The 26,105-nt window shown below is 45.7% G+C and overlaps 1 protein-coding gene across 3 annotated transcripts in view; it reads right to left on the reverse strand.

Moving 5' to 3' along the window:
• OSBPL7 (oxysterol binding protein like 7) overlaps window positions 1-22,340 on the reverse strand; it is a 44,631-nt gene extending 22,291 nt beyond the window's left edge. For 2 of the 3 annotated variants that reach the window (XM_083708659.1, XM_083708657.1), the window contains exons 1-6: window positions 21,841-22,340; window positions 4,562-4,778; window positions 4,102-4,224; window positions 3,623-3,676; window positions 3,338-3,451; window positions 238-369 (exon numbers count right to left, since the gene is read on the reverse strand). In XM_083708659.1, coding sequence (XP_083564785.1) covers window positions 238-369; window positions 3,338-3,451; window positions 3,623-3,676; window positions 4,102-4,224; window positions 4,562-4,660 — 522 coding nt within the window. In that variant the 5' untranslated portion in view covers window positions 4,661-4,778; window positions 21,841-22,340. Of the gene's footprint in view, window positions 1-237; window positions 370-3,337; window positions 3,452-3,622; window positions 3,677-4,101; window positions 4,225-4,561; window positions 4,779-21,477; window positions 21,619-21,840 lie in introns of those variants that run through there. The other variant, XM_083708658.1, reaches the window with a different exon arrangement.
• Window positions 22,341-26,105: the final 3,765 nt, after the last annotated feature.

A 26,105-nucleotide genomic window follows, 5' to 3' on the forward strand; every position in this document is an offset into this window, starting at 1 on the left:
GTGTAACCCCGCTGATACCATCGTGTGCACAAACCGTCATGAATGTGTAATAAAGAAGGCATCTGGAGTCCGGGCCCCAAGTCTCTTCTTCCTGCATATGACTAAGGGGAAAGAACCAAGGAGGGACACTGGAGTCTTCTGTCCATTCACCCCACCATCATTCCATGTGCGTGTCCCTTCCCATCCATCTTGCGCAACACAAAAAGTTCTTTCCCCCCACCCCTCCCACCAACTCACCTGTGTAGGATGCGAGGCTCTTCCACCATGGCTACTTGTCAGGTACTGCCTTTGGGAGGCATCCAACCTCTGCACTTGGCGGTGTGAGCAGAGCTTGGCCACCCAGTTATTGAAGAGCTCCTGGGATTTAATCTAGAAGGAAGAAACCGTTAGGAGCACAAAGGTGGGCGGTGGGAATTAAGATACCTGTCCAAGTAGAGGTTTACATTGATGTCTGAAATCTGAACCCAAGAGCTGATAGGGTCCTGAGCGCAGCTGATCCTCAACCTAAACTGTGGAGATTAATTTATTTTGCAACCATAGGATTCAAAAGATCTCAGAGAAAATAATAATAATAATAATAATAATAATAATAATAATAATAATAATAATAATTTATTTATACCCCGCCCATCTGGCTGAGTTTCCCCAGCCACTCTGGGCGGCTCCCAATCAGTGTTAAAAACAGTACAGCATTACATATTAAAAACTTCCCTGAACAGGGCTGCCTTAAGATGTCTTCTGAATGTCAGGTAATTCTTTATCTCTTTGACATCTGATGGGAGGGCGTTCCAAGGGGCGGGCGCCACTACCAAGAAGGCCCTCTGTCTGGTTCCCTGTAGCCTCACTTCTCGCAATGAGGGAACCGCCAGAAGGCCCTCGGCGCTGGATCTCTGTGTCCGGGCTGAACGATGGGGGTGGAGACGCTCCTTCAGGTATACAGGACCGAGGCCGTTTAGGGCTTTAAAGGTCAGCACCAACACTTTGAATCATGCTCGGAAACGTACTGGGAGCCAATGCAGATCTCTCAGAACCGGTGTTATGTGGTCCCGGCGGCCACTCCCAGTCACCAGTCTCGCTGCCGCATTCTGGATTAATTGCAGTTTCCGGGTCACCTTCAAAGGTAGCCCCACGTAGAGCGCGTTGCAGTAGTCCAAGTGTGAGATAACCAGAGCATGCACCACTCTGGCGAGACAGTCCGCGGGGAGGTAGGGTCTTAGCCTGCGTACCAGGTGGAGCTGGTAGATAGCTGCCCTGGACACAGAGTTAACCTGCGCCTCCATGGACAGCTGTGAGTCCAAAATGACTCCCAGGCTGCACACCTGGTCCTTCAGGGGCACAGTTGCCCCATTCAGGACCAGGGAATCCTCCACACCTGCCCGCCTCCTGTCCCCCAAAAACAGTACTTCTGTCTTGTCAGGATTCAACCTCAATCTGTTAGCCGCCATCCAACCTCCAACCGCCTCCAGGCACTCACACAAGACCTTCACCGCCTTCACTGGTTCTGATTTAAAGGAGAGGTAGAGCTGGGTGTCATCTGCATACTGATGAACACCCAGTCCAAACCCCCTGATGATCTCTCCCAGCGGCTTCATATAGATATTAAAAAGCATGGGGGAGAGGACAGAACCCTGAGGCACCCCACAAGTGAGAGCCCAGGGGTCTGAACACTCACCTCCCACCACCACTTTCTGGACACGGCCCAGGAGGAAGGAGCGGAACCACTGTATGACAGTGCCCCCAGCTCCCAGCCCCTCTAGACGGTCCAGAAGGATGTTATGGTCGATGGTGTCAAAGGCCGCTGAGAGATCCAGCAGAACTAGGAAACAGCTCTCACCTTTGTCCCTAGCCCGCCGGAGATCATCAACCAGCGTGACCAAGGCAGTTTCAGTCCCATGGTGAGGCCTGAATCCCGATTGGAAGGGATCCAAATGGTCCGTTTCCTCCAGGCGTGCTTGGAGTTGTTCAGCAACCACCCGCTCAATCACCTTGCCCAAGAATGGCAGATTTGAGATGGGCGATAGTTGGCCAAATTGGCCGGGTCTAAAGATGTTTTTTAAGAAGCGGTTTAAAAAAACACCTTTAGACCCGGCCAAGAGAGAGAGCAAGATGCTAATTCTCCTGCAGATTAAAGCTGCTTCGCTTTCTTTTCAGATCTTTTTATTAGGCTTTTAAATACATAACAATTTTTCAATGCAACAAAGCTTTCCCTCCCCTTTTTCTTTTTAAAGGCAAATGCAGATAAAGACCTTGTCGGCATTGTCCCACCCAGACCACAGAATCCTCAAAACAATCCGGTTCACAGTTAAAGCATCGTGAAAGTCTGCAAGCGAGGGCTCCAAGCTTGTAGCAAAACGATCTGATGACACCACTGATATATACCATGTTCAGCTTCCTGCATGTTTTAGGAACTGCCAGTCAAATGTGCGCTGAGAGCTAATTGCAGTGAATGGCAAAGGATGTCCACCTAGCCTGGTTTGCCATAGCTGGGGAGAAACCTTTCCCCTCACTCTACATGCCCACAGAATCCTCCTGGTTATGGGCCCCGGTGTTCATGCATTAGCTTGGATTTTAACCCAGAGCAACAACGCAAGCCAAACAAACAGGACAAACCATCACTTTTTCACATGATACCCTGACACAGAGAACTACAAAGGCAGTTAAATTCATGCAGAGCTTTCCAACCCTAACTGATACACAGTGCCTATCGAATGCCTTGCGAGTCAAACATTTTGGCTCCCAAACGCTGCAAACCCAGAAGAGTGTGTTCCGGTTTGCGAACCTTCTTTGGAACCTGAACGTCTGATGTGGCTTCCGTGGCTTCCGATTGGCTGCTGGAGCTTCCTGCAGCCAATCGGAAGCCACACCTTGGTTTTCAAACGTTTTGGAAGTCAAACAGACTTCCGTAACGGATTCCGTTCGACTTCCAAGGTACCACTGTACACATTACTGTGCTGCGTACTGTTAGCTTGTTTCCCTGTAAACCTTTGTTCATCCAGAAAAGGAGACAAACAAACTGAAACTTCCTTTCAGGTGTCATTTGCCAGATCAGCACTTTCAGCTTTTGCATCCTCAGGCTAACGCTCCCATTTCCCGGACTGGGCAAATTGAGGCCCAACAACCTCCTCAAGGCTAAATGATGGCTTGGCATTTGACCTTTCCCATTCACTCACCCAGTCTTCCTTTTCCAGTTTTCCATCTGGTTTCTCTTCAGACCGTATAAATCTTTTGCCTTTTTTCCATTTCAGTTCCTTATGTTTTTCTGTCCCATCCTGTCCTGTCCTGTTACCACAACCACAACCCCGCAACCTGCAGGAGGTTCCTCTTTTGCACGCCTTACCTTGAGATGATATATGTTCTCTTCTGTGTCCAGATCTACGCGCTGCGCCTTCTTGTTGACTGACATGACAGACAGGCGGACGTCAACAGAGCCGTGAAGCTTCCCTTTCAAGACCTGGGAGGGAGGGTGAAATGGTGAAATGAATATTGACCCAGCCCTTTGAGCTCTGCTCTATGAATCTCATTGATCTCTGAAGTCCCCCTTTGGCCACTTCTGCTCTTAGATTCCCGTGAGTCCCCACCTCATCAAAACCCAGGCATCCCAGGCTCCCTACCCTGTACTCACATCTTGGCGTGTGGTGGCATATTTCAAAATCCCATCTTCCAAAACAAAATAGCGCTTTGAGAAAGAGAAGGGGAGAAAGAAAAGAAAGAAGTCACAAATATCCGTGTGGTCAAAAAACCATCTGAGGCACAAGAAAAATATCCACCCTTTTCACACATATACCCTTTGCCCCAGTCCAGAGAACCGTGAGGAACAGGAGATTGAGCAGAAGAAGTGGCCTACATAGGAATGAATCTTACAAAGTTCACGTGAGTTATTGTGAATGTGGGATGAGTTAGTTTGACACATTGGTTTTCCTACAGCACTGGAAGCTGCAAGGGATGCACTCTGGTCCCAGGTTGATTGAACCTACATTTCAAAGGCCTGGAAGGGACCACAGTTTAGAACCACAGGAAATCTGGAATCACACTAGAACAGGAGTACCAACCGCACCCACGACCAGCAATTCCCAACACACACGGGGCCCTCAAATCTCACACCTTGTGCCAGCCCTTCAGGGGCCATTTTCGCTTCTTCAACAGGTAGCCCTCCTGTCTCTCTGGCTCCTGAATGACCCCGCTCTGGATCCGCAGCTCATCCACCACCTCCCAGCTTTCGGAACCCTAGAATATTTTTTAAAAAAACAACAACATTAGACACAAGGGATAGGGTGTTCTCCCAGAGGGAAAACTGGTTGAAGTTTTACACCGCAGTCCAAAGGCTTTGATTAAAGGACATACCCATTGGTTAACCTTTAGGCCACACCCTCTGACCTGAAAACCCCTCCCACCAACCTCTGGGATGCGTGTAGATTATTTATGTGGTTCCTCCAGGATTGGCTGGCAGCTTCCACCAGCCCAGCCAGTATGGCCAATGGACAGGGACAATGGGTGTTGGGAGATCAAGAACATCTGGAGGGCCACAGGCTACCCACTCTTGGTCAGAGGGGAGACATCTCACCTGCCGAGCAATGCTGTGCTTGGAAGACACAGTGCTGTTGGAGCGAGAGGGGGGCGGAGCCCTCTTGGGAGAAGATGGGTCCTTCTCATGGCTACCCATTCCTGTGCAGTCCGTCTCTTTGGACAATGCCCTCTCTGGATGCCAAGGAAGGGTCAGAGATGCCGCTCTCGGTCAGAACCTTGCCCTCCTTTCCTGAGCATCACATTCAGAAGGGAAGCTGAGAAGAGAGCCCAAAAAACAAGACACAACGTCCTTATTACAGTTCAGCCCAAGGAAAAGCAGAGAGAATTGGGGATTTCCACAGAGGAACACTTTTAAAAAGCGAGGAAGACCAACAAAACAATCATCATCTTGGATGAAAGGAAGACAACAAATGATGACATTTCCAAACAACTGCTCGTTCTTTCGTCTTGGGAAATAAAACATGAGTTTGGATGTTCTTTCATTTCTGTATTTCTATATTTGATTGGCTGCAAAATGTGAACTTTCTCCCCTTCATTTCATTTCACTTTTAATTTGTATACTGCCTGTCTCTATTACAGTGGTACCTCGGGTTAAGAACTTAATTCGTTCTGGAGGTCCGTTCTTAACCTGAAACTGTGCTTAACCTGAAGTTCCACTTTAGCTAATGGGGCCTCCCGCTGCCGCCGCACAATTTCTGTTCTCATCCTGAAGCAAAGTTCTTAACCCGAGGTACTATTTCTGCGTTAGCAGAGGTTGTAACCAGAAGCGTCTGTAACCCGAGGTACCACTGTACTATACACACGGTGGTTTGCAGCAACAAAATATACAACAAAGAATCTTGTCATACAGAAAGTCATAATAAAGCATAGCTTTAAAATGAAATGACTTATATAAAATAAAGTAATATTCAATACAGTGGTACCTCAGGTTACATACGCTTCAGGTTACATACGCTTCAGGTTACAGACTCTTCTAACCCAGAAATAGTGCTTCAGGTTAAGAACTTTGCTTCAGGATAAGAACAGAAATCGTGCTCTGGCGGCGCGGCGGCAGCAGGAGGCGCCATTAGCTAAAGTGGTCTTCAGGTTAAGAACAGTTTCACGTTAAGAACAGACCTCCGGAATGCATTAAGTACTTAACCCGAGGTGCCACTGTAATAGGATGCAATAAAATTAACTCTCAAAACATCAGCAAGCAATAATTAAACAGAAATTCCGTCTTCCTCCTCCCCCCAGTTGCAGGATTTAGCAAACAAACCCTGGACCAAGACACACTCAGGAAAGGAGAAGGACAGAGGGGGGGAAATATATTTTAAAGGAGAGAGGTTCTAATCCTTTGCTGTGATTGATTTCCCACAGTCCTCCCATTAGCTGGATGCCTGGATGACCCCTCCCGTCCATGATGAGCCTGGCTTCTAGAATGTCATCTCTGCAGCTAACCCTTTTATCTATCTCACCTGCTTGTTCCACAAGACTCTTCTATTGGCTGCAGCAGCTGCTTTGGATAACCTGCTCACCTACACCTATTTGCCATCTCTCCTCCCTTGGCAAACAGGTTCACCCTTTGCAGCCTGCTCCTAGGCAAGTCTAACTAGATACAAACCCCACCAAATTCAATGGGTAATACTTGCAAGAAAAAGAAATGTGTGCCTTACATCACTCGCTCGGACCGGGTTCTGTGTCAAAGTACTCCTGCGGCCCACTTGTCCTGAGATGTTGGACCCGCCTTGGTTTAGAGCATACTTAAAGCACAGGCTTCCCTCAAAGAATCCTGGGAGCATCCTTAACAAACTAAAGCTCCTAGGATTATTTGCAGGAAGCCATATATTGCCGAAGAATTGATGCTTTTGAATTATGGTGCTGGAGGAGACTCTTGAGAGTCCCATGGACTGCAAGAAGATCAAACCTATCCATTCTGAAGGAAATCAGCCCTGAGTGCTCACTGGAAGGACAGATCATGAAGCTGAGGCTCCAATACTTTGGCCACCTCATGAGATGAGAAGACTCCCTGGAAAAGACCCTGATGTTGGGAAAGATGGAGGGCACAAGGAGAAGGGGACGACAGAGGACGAGATGGTTGGACAGTGTTCTCGAAGCTACAAACATGAGTCTGACCAGACTGTGGGAGGCAGTGGAAGACAGGAGTGCCTGGCGTGCTCTGGTCCATGGGGTCACGAAGAGTCGGACACAACTAAACGACTAAACAACAACACATATTGTGTGGATGTGAACTGGGCCAGCCAATGGGGATCTCTATGGGGAGCCTAAATGTGTATATCTGGGTAGCTGGTTACACTCTGAACAGCAAATCCGTGCCTACAAAAATCAGATTTTACACACCGATTGTGTTTGCTGGACTGAGATGAGCTGCAAGGGGAAGGTGCCAGGAAACTCACAGTTCAAAACCTACCACTGCTGTGACTCATTAAATGGGCTTAATAAACAACTATCTGACTTTTAGAAGACTTCTGAGGGCAGTCCTGTTTAGGGAAGCTTTTAATGCTTGGTGTTTTATCGTGTTGTTAATATTCTGTTGGGAGCCACCCAGAGTGGCTGGGGAAACCCAGCCAAATGGGCAGGGTATAAATAATAAATTATTATTATTATTATTATTATTATTATTATTATTATTATTATTATTATTATTATTATTATTAATATTATTCTCAATCTCCCCTCCACATCCCACCTTGTTTAACCAATCCTGACCTGCATATATTCATTGCATTTTGCTGTTTTATAATTTGCCAGACTGAGCTCCTTGGGGAGGAAGGACAGGATAGAAATTTAATAAGCAAATAAATAACCAAATAAAACAAGGTGTTAGGGAAGAAGTTCCCTCCCCTTCCAACCCCCCACCAAAAGTTATCCTCCCTTGTAGCTGGTCATATTCCTCTCCCCCCCCCTGCCCCCCAGTCTGCAGCCACATAAACACAGCTGCCACTCACCCATTTCCCATTCTCCTTCTGTCACTATATATATTGTGCCTCGCCCCAAACCTCCAAATTTAGCAACTACTGGGGGAAAAAAACAAAAAATGCCCCACTCTTAGCAACAACCTGAATCTGAACACGCTGAGCAGAATCAATGCAAAATGAAGCCCGTTTGCAAACATGTTGAATTGATTTGCGTAATTGTGTTTGCATGAAGAAAAGAGAGTCTCTTGCTTAGCACAAAATCTGAGGTTTCCTGAGAGCGGCTCCTTACAACACTACCTGAAGAGGACTAAAGGGCCCCCTGATTTACATAATATCTGCATATGCTAATTGCATGCACAGGCACAGGTATAGAATTAAATCTATCCCAAGGTAGGGGAGAAAGCTGACAAGGTGTTCTGTGTGCTGTTCAGGTTCTAACCCAGGGATGGAAAATGTTCTTTAGTCTGAGAGCCACACCCCTCATGGGCAATCTCCTAAAGGCCACATGCCTGCGGTTGGGTGAGGACAGGAGAGCAAATGTAACCGGAACAAGGGATTTAATTTCTACCTTTCTGGGAACTGGATACAGTCCAGACATGCAAAAGTCAGAGGTTGCTATGCACCTCCATCCAATCTCTCCATCCTCCATTCAAACAAGCCAGACGCACCTTCAGAATTCATGAACAAAATCCAGCCAGGCAAAAGGAGAATGGAAGTCTGGGGAGGGGCGTGGCTGGGGATAGGGGGCATGGCCTGGGCAGAATCACAAGGGCCAGGTGAAGAGGCCTGAAGGGCCACATTAAAGGTAAAGGTAAAGGGACCCCTGACTATTAGGTCCAGTTGTGACCGACTCTGGGGTTGAGGTGCTCATTTCGCTTTATTGGCCGAGGGAGCCAGCGTACAGCTTCCGGGTCATGTGGCCAGCATGACTAAGCCGCTTCTGGTGAACCAGAGCAGTGCACAGAAACGCCATTTACCTTCCGACCAGAGCGGTACCTATTTATCTACTTGCAGTTTGACGTGCTTTTGAACTGCTAGGTTGGCAGGAGCAGGGACCGAGGAACGGGAGCTCACCCCATCACGGGGATTTGAACCGCCGACCTTCTGATCGGCAAGTCCTAGGCTCTGTGGTTTAACCCACAGCGCCACACACAAACACACAGAACCTGGGGCTTCCCACCCCTGATGGAAAGGACCCTGGGCTCTGAATTCTTACATTCTCTCTCTGTATACCTGATAGCCCTCTGAATTATTACTATTATTATTATTATTATTATTAATTATACTGTATTTGTTAATCGCTTTATCTTGCTCAAGGCAGCCCAAAGCGAATGACAACCAATCAAACAAAAATCAGAAAAACCCACAGAGATACATGAAAACCAAGTGGCAAGGGAAAATACATTAAAAATATCCCACCAAAAGGCCTGGTTAGAAAGGCAAGTTTTTGCCCGGCGACTAAAGATATATAACGATGGTGCCAGGAAAGTTTCCCCGGGAAGAGCATTCCAGAATGGGGGAGCCACCCAAGAAAAGGCCCAGTCTCAAATGTTTGTAATTCTTTCATGTTTGTAATTCTTTTTCGGTTTTGGAATAAAGTTTTAAAAAGAAAAAAAAGAAAAGGCCCAGTCTCGTGTTGCCACCCTCTGGAAATCTTGCCGGGGGGGGGATGAAGAAGGGCCTCAGATCTGAGGTGCTCCTTGAGGCATTCCGATCCTGAGCTATTTAAGGTTTTCATAGGTCAAAACCAGCAGAAACAAATTGGCAGCCCATGCAATCAGGCCAGGATTGGTGTTATATGCTCTTGCCCCGGTGAAAAACATGGCTGCTGAATTCTGCACCAGCCGAAGTTTCCGAACAGTCTTCAGAGGCAGACCCACGTAAAACACATTGCAGTAATCTAACCTAGAGGTTACCAGAGCATAGACAGAGGTTAGGCTATCCCTGTTCAGATAAGAGACACAGTTGGGCCACTAGCCGGTGCTGAGGGAAGGCAGGACCCCGGCCCCTTTTACTACAGCATAGCTATGACGGAGCAGCAGTAGCGTAGCGTGGGTTGTCAGCACCCGGGACAAGGCAAGTAATTTGCGCCGCCTAACCCATGGATTTTAGCAGGGGGCAGAGAGCTGCGAGTGCGAGCGCGTCCCCCCCGATGTTGCGCCCGGTGCGGCCGGCCCCCCCTGCACCCCCCACACTACGCCACTGCGGAGCAGCCAGAAAGAGTGCAGCAAATTCACCCAGGAAAGTGAATTCGTAGCTTAGAAAGCCCTGACAAAGGCCTCCACATTATGGATTTTGTTTCCTTCTCCACTGGTTTCTAGCCGAAGCTCACCCTGTTGAAGTGAAGGGGAACAACTCAGGAGAACAGTAGTGGCTCTTCCCACTCATTTCGACTTGCTCATTTCAGACTGGAACAGGAGACCTCCCCACTCGATGGAGTCCATGCTTTTCATTCTCATATATATATATTATATATATGACATGACTCAGGTTTTTGGAACCTGCACAGACAACAACCAGAACAGCTACGTAAAGAGTGCCAAGGACCTGCATTGGGGAAGCCCTATTCAGGGGACAGACGCTTTTAAAGGCTTCCAAGCGGCCTGCCATCTGTCAGTTCCAACCACTCACATCGCATCACCTGCCTTGGGTGTTAAAAATAGGTTTCGGCTTAATAAACAGCAGCTTCTTGTTACAGGCCAGCATATAAATAAAGGTGTGTGGAGTTGCAACTGGATATAGCAGGGTGACATGCCGCGAACGCGGAGAACGTAAGGAAGGTCTTATAAGACCCGTGCAAAGACCATTTATTTATTTGTTTCTTCCCCAAAGCTCAAAATGGATTACCTCCCTACATTTTATCTACACAACCTCCCTGTGATGTAGGGTTAGGGTAAAGTAGCTATGCCCTGTTTGTTCATATAAACCAATGAACCCTGCTTCCTGACTCTGGGGCTTTCGTTTATTTTGTTTGTTTAGACTCTAGGGTAATAAATTTGGCCTTTCAAGGCTGTAATCCTAACCCTACTTTCCTGAGAGTAAGCCCCATTGGACACAGATGTAGAGCAGCCATGGTTAGGCTTCTGTTGCACATCTTTAAATAGTACTGTATTCTCATGTTTCTTACTATGTTGTTCTCATATTCTGATTTTCTGGACGTTGCCTTGGTGGTTTCCAGAAAGGAGGCATAAAAGTATTATAAATAGGTACAGCCAGCAGCCACTGACAGATCTAACTCCCAGCAATAGGTCTGGTTCTTTAGAGCAGGGCACCTGTGTCAGTCATGAGCAGCACTTAAATGGCCCAGTTAGACAACATTACAGAGCTTTTAGCAAGCAGGTGACACCAAAATGAAACCAAGGGAGGAACTGAAAAAGACAGGATATTAATAAAGGATAATGGGGAGGCAACACCTCTTATACTGAGGGCATTTGCAGCAGCTGCAACAATAGCTACAATTAAAATTCCATGGGTCATATTTTACACTTCTTAAATGCTGATTTGCACATGACTTAACTAAAACAAACATGAACTTTTTCCATGACTAAATAAGTGGTTTCCCAAGGTTCCAAAGTAAGGCTGCGTAAACACACTACACCTTTAAAGCATGTTCTTTCCCTCAAAGAATTCTGGGCACTGTAGTTTACCCCTCACAGGGTTACAAGTCCTAGCAACCCTACAAACTACAGTACCCAGAATTCTTTGAGGAGGGAAACGTGCTTTGAATGTGCTTTAAGGGTATAGTGCAGGCATGTCCAACAGGTAGATCACTGGCTCCCTCCAAAGAAGCTGAACAACTTTGGCTTCCCCCCAAAAAGCCTTTAACCCAAAAAACCAGGGCCTTGCTTCCTAAAAAAAAGCTCAAAAGCTCAATAATAATAATAATAATAATTTATTATTTATACCCCGCCCATCTGGCTGAGTTTTCCCCAGCCACTCTGGGCGGCTCCCAATCAGTGTTAAAAACAGTACAGCATTACATATTAAAAACTTCCCTGAACAGGGCTGCCTTAAGATGTCTTCTGAACGTCAGGTAATTCTTTATCTCTTTGACATCTGATGGGAGGGCGTTCCAAGGGGCGGGCGCCACTACCGAGAAGGCCCTCTGTCTGGTTCCCTGTAGCCTCACTTCTCGCAATGAGGGAACCGCCAGAAGGCCCTCGGCGCTGGATCTCAGAGTCCGGGCTGAACGATGGGGGTGGAGACGCTCCTTCAGGTATACAGGACCGAGGCCGTTTAGGGCTTTAAAGGTCAGCACCAACACGTTGAATCGTGCTCGGAAACGTACTGGGAGCCAATGCAGATCTCTCAGAACCGGTGTTATGTGGCCCCGGCGGCCACTCCCAGTCACCAGTCTCGCTGCCGCATTCTGGATTAATTGCAATTTCCGGGTTACCTTCAAAGGTAGCCCCACGTAGAGCGCGTTGCAGTAGTCCAAGCGTGAGATAACTAGAGCATGCACCACTCTGGCGAGACAGTCCGCGGGGAGGTAGGGTCTTAGCCTGCGTACCAGGTGGAGCTGGTAGACAGCTGCCCTGGACACAGAGTTAATCTGCGCCTCCAAGGACAGCTGTGAGTCCAAAATGACTCCCAGGCTGCACACCTGGTCCTTCAGGGGCACAGTTACCCCATTCAGGACCAGGGAATCCTCCACACCTGCCCGCCTCCTGTCCCCCAAAAACAGTACTTCTGTCTTGTCATGATTCAACCTCAATCTGTTAGCCGCCATCCAACCTCCAACCGCCTCCAGGCACTCACACAGGACCTTCACCGCCTTCACTGGTTCTGATTTAAAGGAGAGGTAGAGCTGGGTGTCATCTGCATACTGATGAACACCCAGTCCAAACCCCCTGATGATCTCTCCCAGCGGCTTCATATAGATATTAAAAAGCATGGGGGAGAGGACAGAACCCTGAGGCACCCCACAAGTGAGAGCCCAGGGGTCTGAACACTCACCCCCCACCACCACTTTCTGGACACGGCCCAGGAGGAAGGAGCGGAACCACTGTATGACAGTGCCCCCAGCTCCCAGCCCCTCTAGACGGTCCAGAAGGATGTTATGGTCGATGGTGTCAAAGGCCGCTGAGAGATCCAGCAGAACTAGGAAACAGCTCTCACCTTTGTCCCTAGCCCGCCGGAGGTCATCAACCAGCGCGACCAATAACTTTGACCTGAACCCAAAAAAGGGGGTAGATCACTGCCAGTTTTAACTCTGTGAGTAGATCGCAGTCTCTTGGGAGTTGGCCACCCCTGGTATAGTGCGTACACAGCCTAAGGCTGGAAGCCTAACCCCACTTACCTGTGAGTAAGCCTCACTGAATTCAATAGAACTTACTTCTGAGTAAGATTATGCTGTCGATCAATGCCAGAGGTGGAGATGGAGGAAACACAGCAGGGTTACTTTTTGTTTTCAAGGCCTCAGCCGTTCATCAGCTTAGTTTCCTTCTCTAGACACCAAGGCTGACACCCCCTTTGACCCTAAAACACCACATTGGAGCTGTAAACGGGAACCGGAAGTTTGGTTGTTACCCGCCCCCGATTTCTGATGGTACGCTGTAAACAATGCCCAATGACGTTTTTAGGCCGTAGCAACAAAAGCAGAGTTCTCAGTTCTTGGGAAGTTAATAGAATTGCTGGACTTGGTAACTGGCAAGGCTCCATTTAGAATAATAGCACATTCAGTTCTGAGTACCACTGCTCAGGAGTGACATTGGTAACGCTGGAAAGGAGTCAAGAAAAGAGAAAGAGCTACGAAGAAGAGAAAGGGCCTAAATGAAAAAAGTCTGAAGGAACTGGGCGTACCAAGCTTAGAGTTCATTAAGAAGGGAAGGTTTGTGTGTGTGTACACACATGCGCAGATAGGAGAGGAGGGACAGAATAGGGAGGGGAGCAGATATAGTGGAATGTCTTGTTTAGAAGGAATTGTTGGCTGGCGGGCTAGGGGCGGGGGCGGGAATACACAGTGACATTTTGTTGTAAGTCGCATCCCTTTGGAAGAATTATCAAACCGTAAACTCCAGCAATAGAAGAAGGACCAAAGGAATCTCCTTCCAAAGGTTGGAGACGCATCCTGGAATATCTGAATACTCTAACTAGTGCAGCAAGGAAATAAAAGCTGGTTTACACATGTGCATGTGCATGACCTGATGACTGCAACATCAAGTGATGACTGGTGTGCGGATGTGTGAATGCATCATCACGGATCTTACCCCACAGACAGAAATTTCAGATCATCCAACGACTGCCCAAATGCAATGCTTTTCCATGGAAATAATTCATAAATTCAGGATTGGGTCCTTGAAAGTAGGCTCGCACAACATTTGATTGCTCTTTCATTTATTGCTGATGTTGAATGAGCTACTTCAGCACAAATAGTTGTGTCAGAAGCAATACAAAAATTTGGTCTGCGAAGGCCCATGCTGTGCCACACCAGATATTTAAAGCACTATGATGCTACTTTAAACAGTCATGGCTTCCCCCAAATAATTCTGGGTGCTGAAAGTTGTTGGGAGACCCCTATTCTCCCATAGCTACAATTCTCAGAGTTTCCTGGGGAAAGCGATTTGATTGTTAAGCCACTCCGAGAATTGTTTTTTTTTTTAATAAAATTTTTATTAGGGGTTTTTACAAAATAAAGTACAAAGATAAACAACCTTTCTTTTATCTCAATAGAGTTTCATAACTTCTTTGGACTTCCTCACATCTCCCGCTGCCATTTTCATCATCATAGATTTTTCCATGCAATTTATCATCTAATTTGCAAATTTTATAACCACTTATTTAAATATAATCCTCTGTAAATTAATTTCTCTTAATCTCACTTTACATCCCATTCCGATCCGATTTTGTGGTGGCCAATTATTTATGATCAAACATCCTACTTAACTTTCCACCAAATCACAATATTTTTGTAAATAAGTCTTAAATTTCCTCCAATCTTCTTCAACCCTCTCTTCTCCCAGGTCTCGAATTCTGCCAGTCATCTCAGCCAGTTGCATATAGTCCATCAGCTGCATCTGCCATTCTTCCAGAGTGGGTAGATCTTGAGTTTTCCACTTCTTGGCGATAAGTATCCTTGCTGCTGCTGTTGCGTACAAAAAGAATGTTCGGTCCTTCTTTGGCACCATCTGGCCGACAATGCCCAGGAGGAAGGCCTCTGGTTTCTTAAGGAAGGTATACTTAAATACCTTTTTCAGCTCATTATATATCATTTCCCAGAAGACCTTCACCCTGGGACAAGTCCACCAGAGGTGAAAGAATGTTCCTTCATTTTCCTTACATTTCCAACATTTATTGTCTGGCACATGGCATATTTTGGCAAGTTTAACTGGGGTCATGTACCACCTATATATCATTTTCATTACATTTTCCTTCAGAGCATTACATGCCGTGAAGTTCATCCCCGTGGTCCACAACCTTTCCCAATCCTCAAACATAATATTATGCCCAATATCCTGTGCCCACTTTATCATGGCCGACTTAACCATTTCATCTTGTGTATTCCATTTCAACAGCAAGTTATACATTCTTGAGAGTACTTTAGTCTTAGGTTCTAACAATTCTGTTTCCAACTTCGATTTCTCCACCTGGAATCCTAACTTTTTATCCTTTTTAAAAATTTCTTGAATCTGAGCGTAATGTAACCAGTCTCGCACTTTGTCTTTCATTTTTTCCAAACTCTGCAATTTCCAATTATTGCCCTCTTTCTCTATTATTTCCCAATATTTCGGCCATTTGGCCTCCATATTGGGTCTTTTTCGGGCCTTAGCCTCCAGAGGTGATAGCCATCTTGGAGTTTTATTTTCCAATAGGTCTTTATATTTTGTCCAGACATTAAACACTGCTTTCCTGACAATATGGTTCTTAAAGGCCTTATTGATCTTAACTTTGTCATACCATAAGTATGCATGCCAACCAAATGCATTGTTAAAACCTTCTAAATCTAACACATCAGTGTCCTCTAGGAGTAGCCAGTCTTTTAGCCAGCAGAAAGCTGCGGCTTCATAGTACAACCTTAAGTCTGGCAGGGCAAAGCCCCCTCTTTCTTTCGCATCAGTTAATATCTTAAACTTAATTCTGGGCTTTTTGCCCTGCCAGACAAATTTAGAAATATCTCTCTGCCACTTCCTGAAGCACTCCGTCTTATCCACAATTTGCAATGTTTGAAACAAAAACAACATCTTAGGCAATACATTCATCTTAATAGCAGCAATTCGGCCTAACAAAGAAAGCTTCAATTTTGACCAACTGTCCAAGTCTCTCTTAATTTCAGACCAACATTTTTCATAATTGTCCTTAAATAGACTCAGATTTTTTGCTGTTATGTTTACCCCTAGGTACTTTACTTTTTTAACCACAGTTAGTTCTGTTTCTCTCTGAAACCGTTCTGACTCTGCATCTGTCAAGTTTTTTCCCAACACCTTAGTTTTCTGTTTGTTTAGTTTAAAGCCCGCTACCCGACCAAAGTCCTGAATCAATTGTAACACTCTTTTTGTGCTAGATTCTGGCTCTTGCAATGTCAAAACAAGGTCATCTGCAAAAGCTTTAAGTTTATATTGTTTCGCTCCGATCTGAATCCCTTGCACCAACCGGTCCCCTCTAATCAAGTTCAAGAGCACCTCCAGGACAGAGATAAACAGCAAGGGGGAAATCGGGCAGCCTTGTCGTGTCCCTTTTTCAATCTTAAACTCTTCTGTAACCACATTGTTGACTATCAGTTTTGCCTTTTGTTCTGAGTAAATCGCGTCAATCCCATTTTCAAAACCCCGCCCCACTCCCATTTCTTTTAAATTCCCCTTCATAAATTTCCAAGAAATGTTATCAAAGGCCTTCTCCGCGTCTATAAAAATTAGAACTGCTTTAGTGTTAATATTTGTTTGCAAAAGTTCCAAAATGTCAATAATGTTCCTTGTATTAGCAAACAAATATCTTCCTGGGAGAAAGCCTGCCTGGTCTTTATGAATTGTCTCATTTAAAACCCTTTTGAGTCTTCCTGCCAAAACGTCAGCAAATATTTTGTAATCCACATTTAGAAGGGAAATGGGACGGTAGTTCTTAAGTTGTGTCTTTTCAGTTTCTGATTTTGGTATCAATGTGATGAAAGCTTCCTTCCACGATTCAGGCGCCTTCTTTCCCTCCATAATTTCATTGCTGACCTCCATCAGTGGTTGAATCAAATAGTCACTTAATATCTTATAGTACTTGGAGGTCAAGCCATCTGGCCCTGGAGACTTGCCCAACTTCATATTCTGAATGGCCTGTTCTATCTCTAATCGTGTTATTTTACTATTCAGGAGTGATCTATTTTCTTGTGATAGTTTTTTAAGTCCATTTTTCTCCAAAAATTTTGCAATCTCTTCCTCATTTTGTGGCCCTTGAGTGTATAATTTCTTAAAATATTTCTGGAAACATTTTCTAATTTCCACCGGGTTCTGAATATTCCTTCCTTCTATTTCCAAATTTGTTACTATGTTCAGCTTTTGTCTCTTCTTCAACTGCCAAGCCAGCAGTTTCCCACATTTATTAGCCGATTCAAATGTTTTTTGTTTCATTGATTTAATCTTCCATTCTATTTCCTGATTTATCAGTTTGGAATATTGTGCCTGATGAAGTTTAATTTCTCTCAAGATCGGCTGTGACTTCGGGTTTACTCTTAGTTTCTTCTCTAACTCTTTAATTTTCCCCAAAATCTTATCCTTTTTCTCATTTTGTAGTCTTTTCTTTATGGCGTTCTGTTGTATCAAGAACCCTCTCATCACAGCTTTGCTTGCGTCCCAGATTGTTCTTTTTTCCACAGCAGTGTTCAAATTTATCTCAAAATAGTCCTTTATTGTTTTTTTGGCCTTCTTAATAATCTCCTGATCTCTAAACAAGTTGTCATTCATCTTCCATCTAAAGGAGCCGGTTGGTAATAATGTCATGTCCATTTTCAACGCGTTATGATCGGAGCAGGTCTTTGGGCAGATTTCCACTTTCTTCACCTTAGGAGCCAGACCTCTAGAAATCCATATTTGGTCAATTCTTGTCCAAGTCAGTTGGGCTTCAGAGAAAAATGTTCCTTCTTTCCCCAAGGGGTTCTTTGTCCTCCATATATCAATCCAGTCCATGTTGTCTGTCATTTCAAAAAAGGTCTTTGGTAGTCTGCCATCTTTAGTAACCTTTTGGCTTTGTGACCTATCCATGTTCGTTGAAACGATCCCATTCATATCTCCCATCATGATGATGTTATCATAGTCCAGATAATCCAGCATAATCTCATGCAACTTCTTGTAGAATTCTGATTTCCCTTCATTTGGAGCGTAAATTCCTAATATCAAAATTTTCTCTCCTTGATGCTGTATTTCAATTGCCAAAATTCTTCCATGTTCATCTTTAAATAGAAATTTTGGTGAGAGGCTCTCCTTTGCATATATCACCACTCCTCTCTTCTTAACTGAGTCCGAAGATATAAATTCTTGGCCTAACCTTTTATTTACCAATATTTTTCTGTGGAGCCTAGTCACATGTGTTTCTTGTAAGCAAGTAATGTCTAGTTGCTCCTTTTTTAATATGTGAAAGATTTTCTTCCTTTTTTCCGGGCTGTTGCAGCCATTTATATTCCAGCTTAAAAGTTGCAGAGACATCCTGGATGGATCTGTTTAGTTTCCTTGGGGTGGTATTTTGTTCTGTGAGTCTTCAGGGTTCTGAGGTACAGGCACCTGTGGTGGTTCAGGCCCTGAGGGTAGTTCAAGTCCTTTATGAAGGTCCTCTCCGTAGGCAGTCAAAAACTTATCCCTATCTTCCAAAGTTCTAATTTTAATCTTCTTCCCTCTAAAGGTAAAAGATAATCCTTGGGGAAAGTCCCACCTAAAGATGATTGAGTTGCTTCTCAGCAGTTTTACTAAGTCCAAATATTCAGATCTAAGATCCAACAGCTGTTTAGGAATGTCCTTAAAAATCTCAATTCTTTTGTCCGAAATGTTCAGGGAGCTTCCGTAGTGCAGGCCCAAAATCTTGTCCCTTTCCTCCTTTGATCTCAACGTAATCAAACAGTCTCTGGGCTTTTCTCTCTTTGTGAGTCTTCCAAGTCTGAAGGCTGACACAATTTTAAAGTCTTCCTCCTCTAGACCCCAGAACTTGGAGAATTCTTTGGTCAGAAACTCAGCTAGATTACCTTCTTCCACTTCTGGTATCGATCTTATCCTTAAATTAATCTCCCTGTTCCGAAGTTCCAACATGGAGAGGTAGGTCTGGTGTTCCCCAACCTGCTTACTGAGCGGCCTTACTTCTTTTTCCAACTCTCCCACTCTTTGGCTGGTCTCTTCGGCCAGTTTCTGATTTTCACCTGCAGCCTCCTTCAGTTGTCCGATTGCTTGTGCATTCTGTGCAACTTGCCCAGATAATTTGTTTAAAGTTTCTGTATTAAGGTCAATTTTCGCAGTTTGTTGGTCAACTTTCCTGTCCAAAGACTCCAATTTCTCAAGAATTCTCTCTAATACAGAACCAGATCCTCCTGAGGCCATCTCTTCTAGTTGTAAATCCTCAGTTTCTTCCTCCCCTGTCTGTGACAGGGAGGTAGCTTTTTCCTCCGAGGGCAAAGTAGGCACAGATGATCTGCGTGCTTGTGAGGCTGCAGTTACGGTTGTCAGAGTTGTTTGTCTAGTTCTTAATCCCTTTCTTTTTGCGCCACTCATTCCAAAGTTATCTAGCAGTCAAGGTCAAGCTGAGTTGTTCCCATGGAAAAGCTACGGCCCAGGTGGTAGCAATCAAACAGAGGGCCGGGAAATAGAAAGTAAAACAATGTTTTTGTTATAAATCCTCAATCCTCTAGGGGGAGCATAAAATGTCCTAGGAAGAAGAGTCCATTCCACATACGAAATCTGAACCAATACTTAGAGATCTTCACCAAAGTAGTTTTAGCAGAGTTGGTTTTAGGTTTGCCACAATATTTCAAGTTGTGCTTACTGGAGTTCCATAATGCAAGAACGTAACCATTCTGAACTCCCTCAGACTGTCTCAAAGTTTAAATAGAATGTATCCAAATTTGCAGTCTGACAGTTCTACTGCTCAGGCAGTTCTGACACCTGGGCTTCTTAAATAGAATTGTAATCCACAAAGAAGAGAGTATATAAGTCCTAATAAAAGTCCAAAAATCAATTGCTTACAGTCTTTAAAGGGATTAAAAGTAATTTCTGCGGGTGCTCAATCTGAGCTGTCAAAAGTTCTCTCTATGCCTCCACTCCTCCTGCTCTTTGCTTTAAAAGTCAATGGCTGCGGAAGACGGACTTCCTTTTCCTCGTCTCTCCGCTTTCAGCTTATTTTCAATATTTTTAGTCCCGAAATTTAGTAAAGTCCTCAATTACTCACGGGTTGTTGCGTTTTAGAATCTTGTGTTGAAGGAAGAAAGGTCGGCGCTCACCGGCAACGGCAGCGCGGCTTCGCTCCGCTGAATGCGCATAGACCCACAGCGCCGCTGCCCCCTCTGCGATCCGGAGCCCCTTACGGGGTTCCCTCAACGTTTCGGGGGTAGCTCCTGGCGCCCGCCGGGTCCCGAGACCGCAGGCTTCCGCTGCCTGCGGTTTTCCAGAATGGGTCTCCGCTTCGCCGTAGCGGACGACCCTTTTCCAGCGGAGCTTCCCTCTCCCGGTTAGGAAAGGGCAGCCATTACCGTTCGCGCCGCCTCCGGAAGTGCACTCCGAGAATTGTAGCTCTGTGAGTCTCAGCACCCTTAACGGACTACAGCTCCCAGAATTCTTTGTGGGAAGGCCATGGCTGCCTAAAGTGGTGTCATAGTGCACTAGACCATGGGTAGGCAAACTAAGGCCCAGGGGCCGGATCTGGCCCAATCACATTCTAAATCCGGCCCGCGGGCGGTCCAGGAATCAGCGTGTTTTTACATGAGTAGAATGTGTCCTTTTATTTAAAATGCATCTCTGGGTTATTTGTGGGGCCTGCCTGGTGTTTTTACATGGGTAGAATGTGCGCTTTTATTTAAAATGCATCTCTGGGTTATTTGTGGGGCATAGGAATTTGTTCTTTTTTTTCCTTTCAAAATATAGGCCGGCCCCGCACAACGTCTGAGGGACAGTGAACCGGCCCCCTGCTGAAAAAGTTTGCTGACCCCTGCACTAGACCTATGGCGTGAATGTGGACCCAAGCAATTGCTGGATGTTGCAATCATCAAGTGAGAACATCAATGTGTACATTAATCAACATACAGTACACACACACACACACACAAACCAACCCTTCAGTAACCTCTGGGTACGTTTATTTCCAGGACTGCATTTCTAGGCTTTTTCTTTTTCTTTTGTGCCCCCCTTGCTTTTGTACCAAGCTGTTAGTTTTCCAATTAATTCTTCCCTCCCACTTCCCCTTCACATTTTTCTCTGTGCTGTGGAATAATCCACTATCTATTGATGCTGTGGAGCACAGTTCACCTGACCCTGGCAACTTTCCCCTGACAGTCTCTCAGTTCCCCCAGGGGCCCTTCCCCAAGTCAAAACTTCAAGCACTCCTATACCTTCGCCATGGAGAAAAATCATGGCCATGACTCTCTCGGCCAGAGAACAACATTCCCCAGCCTTTGGATTCTTTATTGAGGCATAATAGATGCTAAAATCCATCTAATCCCTCCTATTTATCTCTCCCTGAAACTAAAATCCCCCTTTCTCCTCCCCACAAGTCTTTGAAATGGGGACAAACTTTCTCTGTGGGCCAATCTGTCATCCGTCCCTTAAGCCCCACTTCCCCAAATGCCTTTACCTTCCCCACACCCCAGGCAACCATCACATCCCTTCCAAATCCCACAGTTCCCAGACCTATTACTAATATTATTTATTAAATCTGCATACCGCCCTTCCTCCGCAGCTCCCAGGGCGGTTCACAGCATAAAATACAAGATAAAACCATGCAAAATACATAATAAAAACAAAAACAACAACCCCTCCTCCCAGTGCGTTCCCTGGACCACAATCCCATCAGGCTGTTTCTGTCCATGAAAACAGAACCAAAAAACCCCACTCCTATTTGCCTCCCCACTAGGAAATTTCCTGACCTCTTTCTCGACCGTAGGTCCACAGTCCACCCCTCTGAAGATGGGGAAACAAAATTCCTCGGCGTCTCTCTTTCTCTGACTCTTCCACCCCCCATTAGCCTCTAGCCCCACTCGCTCCCAGGAAATCCCGCTTCGCCAGGCTGCAACATTTGCCTTACCAAAAATAGAAAGCGCAGGCTCTCCTTCCACTCCCCATCTGTCCAGTCCACAGGGCAAAGTCCCGAGCAACCCGCCCTGCTTCCTCCTCCTTCCTGCCCTCCCAACTACACACAGTGCAAAGGAGGTGCCCCCTCCCCTCCCCATGGCAAGAGTGGGATGCAGGAGGTGGGCAGAGAGTGATGGTTTTATTGATCAGCCGCCTACCTGCGCGCAGAGGCGATGCTTGCTTTCGCCTCCCGTCTCTCTGGACTCTCCGTTTTCCAATTCCTGCAGCAACGGCTGTTTGTTGCTGCTGCTGCCGCCGCTGCTGCTGCTGCTGCAAACCGGAATCAGGAAGCAGCTGCCAAGCTAAGTCGCAAGCAGCCAGCCCTCTCGCTGGTGGTGCTCTTGAGTTAATCCACCTTTTGCAGCTTGGCTGCGCTTTGGCTCGCCTCTGCCGCCCTGCCTCTTGGAGGACCGGGTGGAAGCCGGCTGGTCTTCTGCCTCCGTGCAGACTGGTTGCCCCCTCGACGGGAGAAGTTCTCCTTTGGAACTCTGCCCGACTAGGACTGGGGGTCTGTTTGCAGCAGCATCAGGGCGGAGCCGCGCCAGGCGGAGTGAGTGATGTGACGGCAGGAAGTTCTGTCGGCTGCAACAAAATGTTGCAGTAGCCCATAGCTGTCAACCTTCCCTTTTTTTGCGGGAAATTCCCTTATTCCAGCGCCGTTTCCCGCTGCTATCCCGGATTGTTAGATATCCCGTAGACTGCCCCCTAGGACAGGTGAGGCTGCTGATCCCTTATTTCCAAATCTGAAAGTTGACAGCTATGCAGTAGCCTATCCTCAGGTCCTAACGGGAGTGCTCTTGTAACACGGGGCCAACCACAGAATCAGAACTGTAGAATTGGAAGGGACCCTGGAGGACATCCAGTCCAACCCTCTTTAATGCCGGAATCTCAACCAAAGCATCCATCACAGGTGGCCATCCAAACTCTACTTAAAAACCTCCAAGGAAGTCCACAACCTCCCAAGGGAGTCCATTCCACTGTGGAACAGCTTACTGGTCAGAACCAATTATCCTTTTTCCAGGATCCTCCACTGATTGTTCCACCCCCTTCCTTAAATGTTCTTCTTTCACTAAGCATGCTCAGTACCTACTGAGCTGCCAAGGATGGGGTGCCCCCCCCCCAGAGTTGTTTTTAAAATCTCTATATTTGTATTTATGCAAAAATTCTCCCGCCGCCGCCAGAAGTCCTCAGTTTCGCCTGGATTGCGTGTGTGCAATTATTCCTGTTAAATACTCTGCAAACTGCTTTCATTTTCAACCCTGGCCATATATATAATCCGAAAATCCCTACTTAAATAATTACCGATGCTTCTGAAAGAGGCTTGGGGGATCAGATCCTATCTGGAGCAAACAGTGCAAGTACAGAGAAGCTGCAAACGGCCCCTTAAAGAATGGATTTGTTGTAATGTATGCTTTTGTAATTGCGAGGCCCCGTCGTCAGGTGCATGGAATGATGATCTTCAGTTCACAGAGATATACATCTCTGGGGTGCGGGGGATTAACAGCGAGACCAAATGGCCCTGAAATATATAAAAGGCTTATGCCTCTTGCATTTACTCAGAATTTTTAAAATATTTGGTCGCATTTGTGTGCGACAAAACGGGTTGGGTCACAATAGCTTGTGCCATGCAATATATCTGTCCGCCTTTAAAGTACCACAAAAGGACTGTCAGTTACAACAAAAACAAGCTGTTAAAGAGAAAGAGGAGGCTAGTAGTCATTTGTTTATTTTATTCCATCTATGAGTCACTTCCTACGAAGCGTCTCTAAACGATAACCACATCCACCACCATTGAAACAATCACATATAACAGGCTTCCTCAGCCTTGGCCCTCCAGCTGTTTTTGGCCTACAACTCCCATGATCCCTAGCTAGCTGGACCAGTAATCAGGGATGATGGAAATTGTAGTCTCAAAACATCTGGAGGGCCAACAGTGAGGAAGCCTGACATATATGAAACAACATATGAGGAATCACTGAGAAGGCCCATCGCTCAGTAGCAGAGCACACCCTTTGCATGCAGAAGGTTGCAGGATCAGTCCCTCAGTATCTCCAGGTGGGGATGAGAAAGACTCCCTCCCAGAATCTCTGGAGAGCCACTGGCAGTCAGTGAGTGTAGCCACTACTGACTAGATCACGCTTTCTCAAACTCGGCCCTCCAGATGTTTTTGGCCTACAACTCCCATGATCCCTAGCTAGCATGACCAGTGGTTAGGGATGATGGGGACTGTAGTTTCAAAACATCTGGAGGGCTGAGTTTGAGGAAGCCTGGACTAGATGAACCAATGCTCTGACTTCCTATAAGGCGGCTTCCTAGGCTGTTCACATCATCCGGCAAGTTCTCCTGACCAGGCCCTATTAATGTGATGGTCATCAGTGCATTTCTCCCACTCATGTCAGTAAGGTTTGTGCAAGACAATTGTTCACAAGTCCGTGCCCACTGATTTTATATTATACTGTATTTACTTTTTGAGTGCTTATCAGCTGCCTTTCCAAACCATCCTCGGCTCTCCTAGCAACATCAATCATGGTTTGTGTGCCTAAAAGCAATGTACCATATCAGCTGTATACATAGCAGCTGGATTTCCCAAGGTGCGGACTAAATCTGCTCTTTGGCCTTGCTCATGCTAGAGTCTGAGACCAGGGGCAGGTTTTGTCCCTAGCCCTACAACTGTGTCTCAAAATTCAATCCCGTTTAAGGATGCTCTCCTGGCTTATTTTCCTGAATTGTTGATCAACATTAAACCAGACCTGGCAGGTTCAGACATTATGGGGAACTCTGGTTTCGTGCATTCCAGCGTGCAATGGGAGTTGCTTATCCATGTCACCATAAATCATGGTTTATGAAGCCTTGAATGTTCCTCCAAAGGTAATCCTTGAAAGCAAAGCCAGCCTGAACAGCTTACCACTGGAATTCCTTTTCTTTGTTATATACTAGAACAGGGATGTGGAACCACTGGGCTTCCAGTTGATGCTGGACTCAACTTGCTTCAATCCCAGGCAGTATGGCCAATAGTTATGTGGTCCTCCAGATGTTTTAGGCCCTTCAGAGGCCCACCATCCCTGTACTTGAGTGTGAGAGCACCCAGGAACTGTCTGCTTTTGCCTACAAAGATTATGTATGCAGGAACTGTCCATTTTACCTTCATTTACACTTCCTGACTTTTGTGGTCCAGATTAGCTATCATTGACTCTTCACCTATTTTGGCTAGGCTAATAGTTTCTGTACCAAGATTAGATGTCACCACTTTTCTACCATACACCAAGGTTTGAAATTCTGAACCCCTCTTGCAGTTTTATATCTCATTACAGCATAATTATGTGCACTCTGATGTGTAGTCTTTGGAATAAAACTTATGTTTTGGAGGTTAGTATTTGGAAAACCTCTACAGCCGATGATGTAGCCGACTCTCATGAAGACATACGATTCATTTGGTGTAACAAGCACATCTGCCTCCCAGTGCCTAATTCTGAAGGATTAATTGTCAGTGCTTAATCTGAGATGAAATAACATCATCTATTTCTATAGCATTTTTATGCTGTTCAACAGTTACAATTGTTATCCTGCTTGAGGCTTTGAAAAATAGGAAGATGTTGGTACATTCTCCATTGAGTAATCTCAACCTGCCCAAGCGTATTTTGGATTCTGGAGAAATGGTATTCAGTTCAAAAAGCCTTTCTCTTCAAATCTTTTTCTCTGTCGCTACAGGTGCTCAATTGGCGGGCGGGCGGGAAATGTCACCGAATGCCTTTCCTAAACAAGCTTAGCAGATACAACCAGCCACAACATAGATGAATCACTGCCCAATGTCTAATTATGCCACAAATCTTAACCTGTTTCAAACCTGCTTTAGCTGTCAAGGCTCCCCATTAAAGGAGCCTGGCAACTACAAAAGTCTCATACCCTTCCTCACAAATTAAGAGTTCCTAGGGCAATGAACTGCTACTTGCTCTGTCATGCCTATTACCTTTTCACTGGTCACTTGGCAGACCACCAGCGGGGAAAGCAATTTTTGTCTTTTCAGGAACAGCTGGTTGTTATCACACAGAATGCATTTATGACTCATGCTGGGACCACAGAGATTCTAGAAACGGCTGCGTGTTTTGTCAGGTCATTCAGTAGTAAGTTGGAGGAATGCAATAGGAAAAAAGAGGGTTGGACTTGTTTAACCATACATTCCTGGTAGGGCACAAAAGGCTCAAATGGAAACACAGCAAAGATGCACAAAGGCCAGAAACCTCAAAGTCATGGCAACATCCCACATCCCATTCAACAGCCTCCAATTCTGTTTTCACTCAGCGCGTTATTTTTTTTAGAAGCAAGTTCCTACCCTTTACTGCTATGACAATAGGCTTGAAAGGGTGCAGGCAATGCTTTTGTTAAATTTATAAATTCTATGATTCTATGAAATCATGAGGAGTTG

This window comes from Podarcis gaigeae (assembly GCF_964106915.1).
Source record: "Podarcis gaigeae genome assembly, chromosome: 13".
NCBI classification, from domain to species: Eukaryota; Metazoa; Chordata; class Lepidosauria; order Squamata; family Lacertidae; genus Podarcis; species Podarcis gaigeae.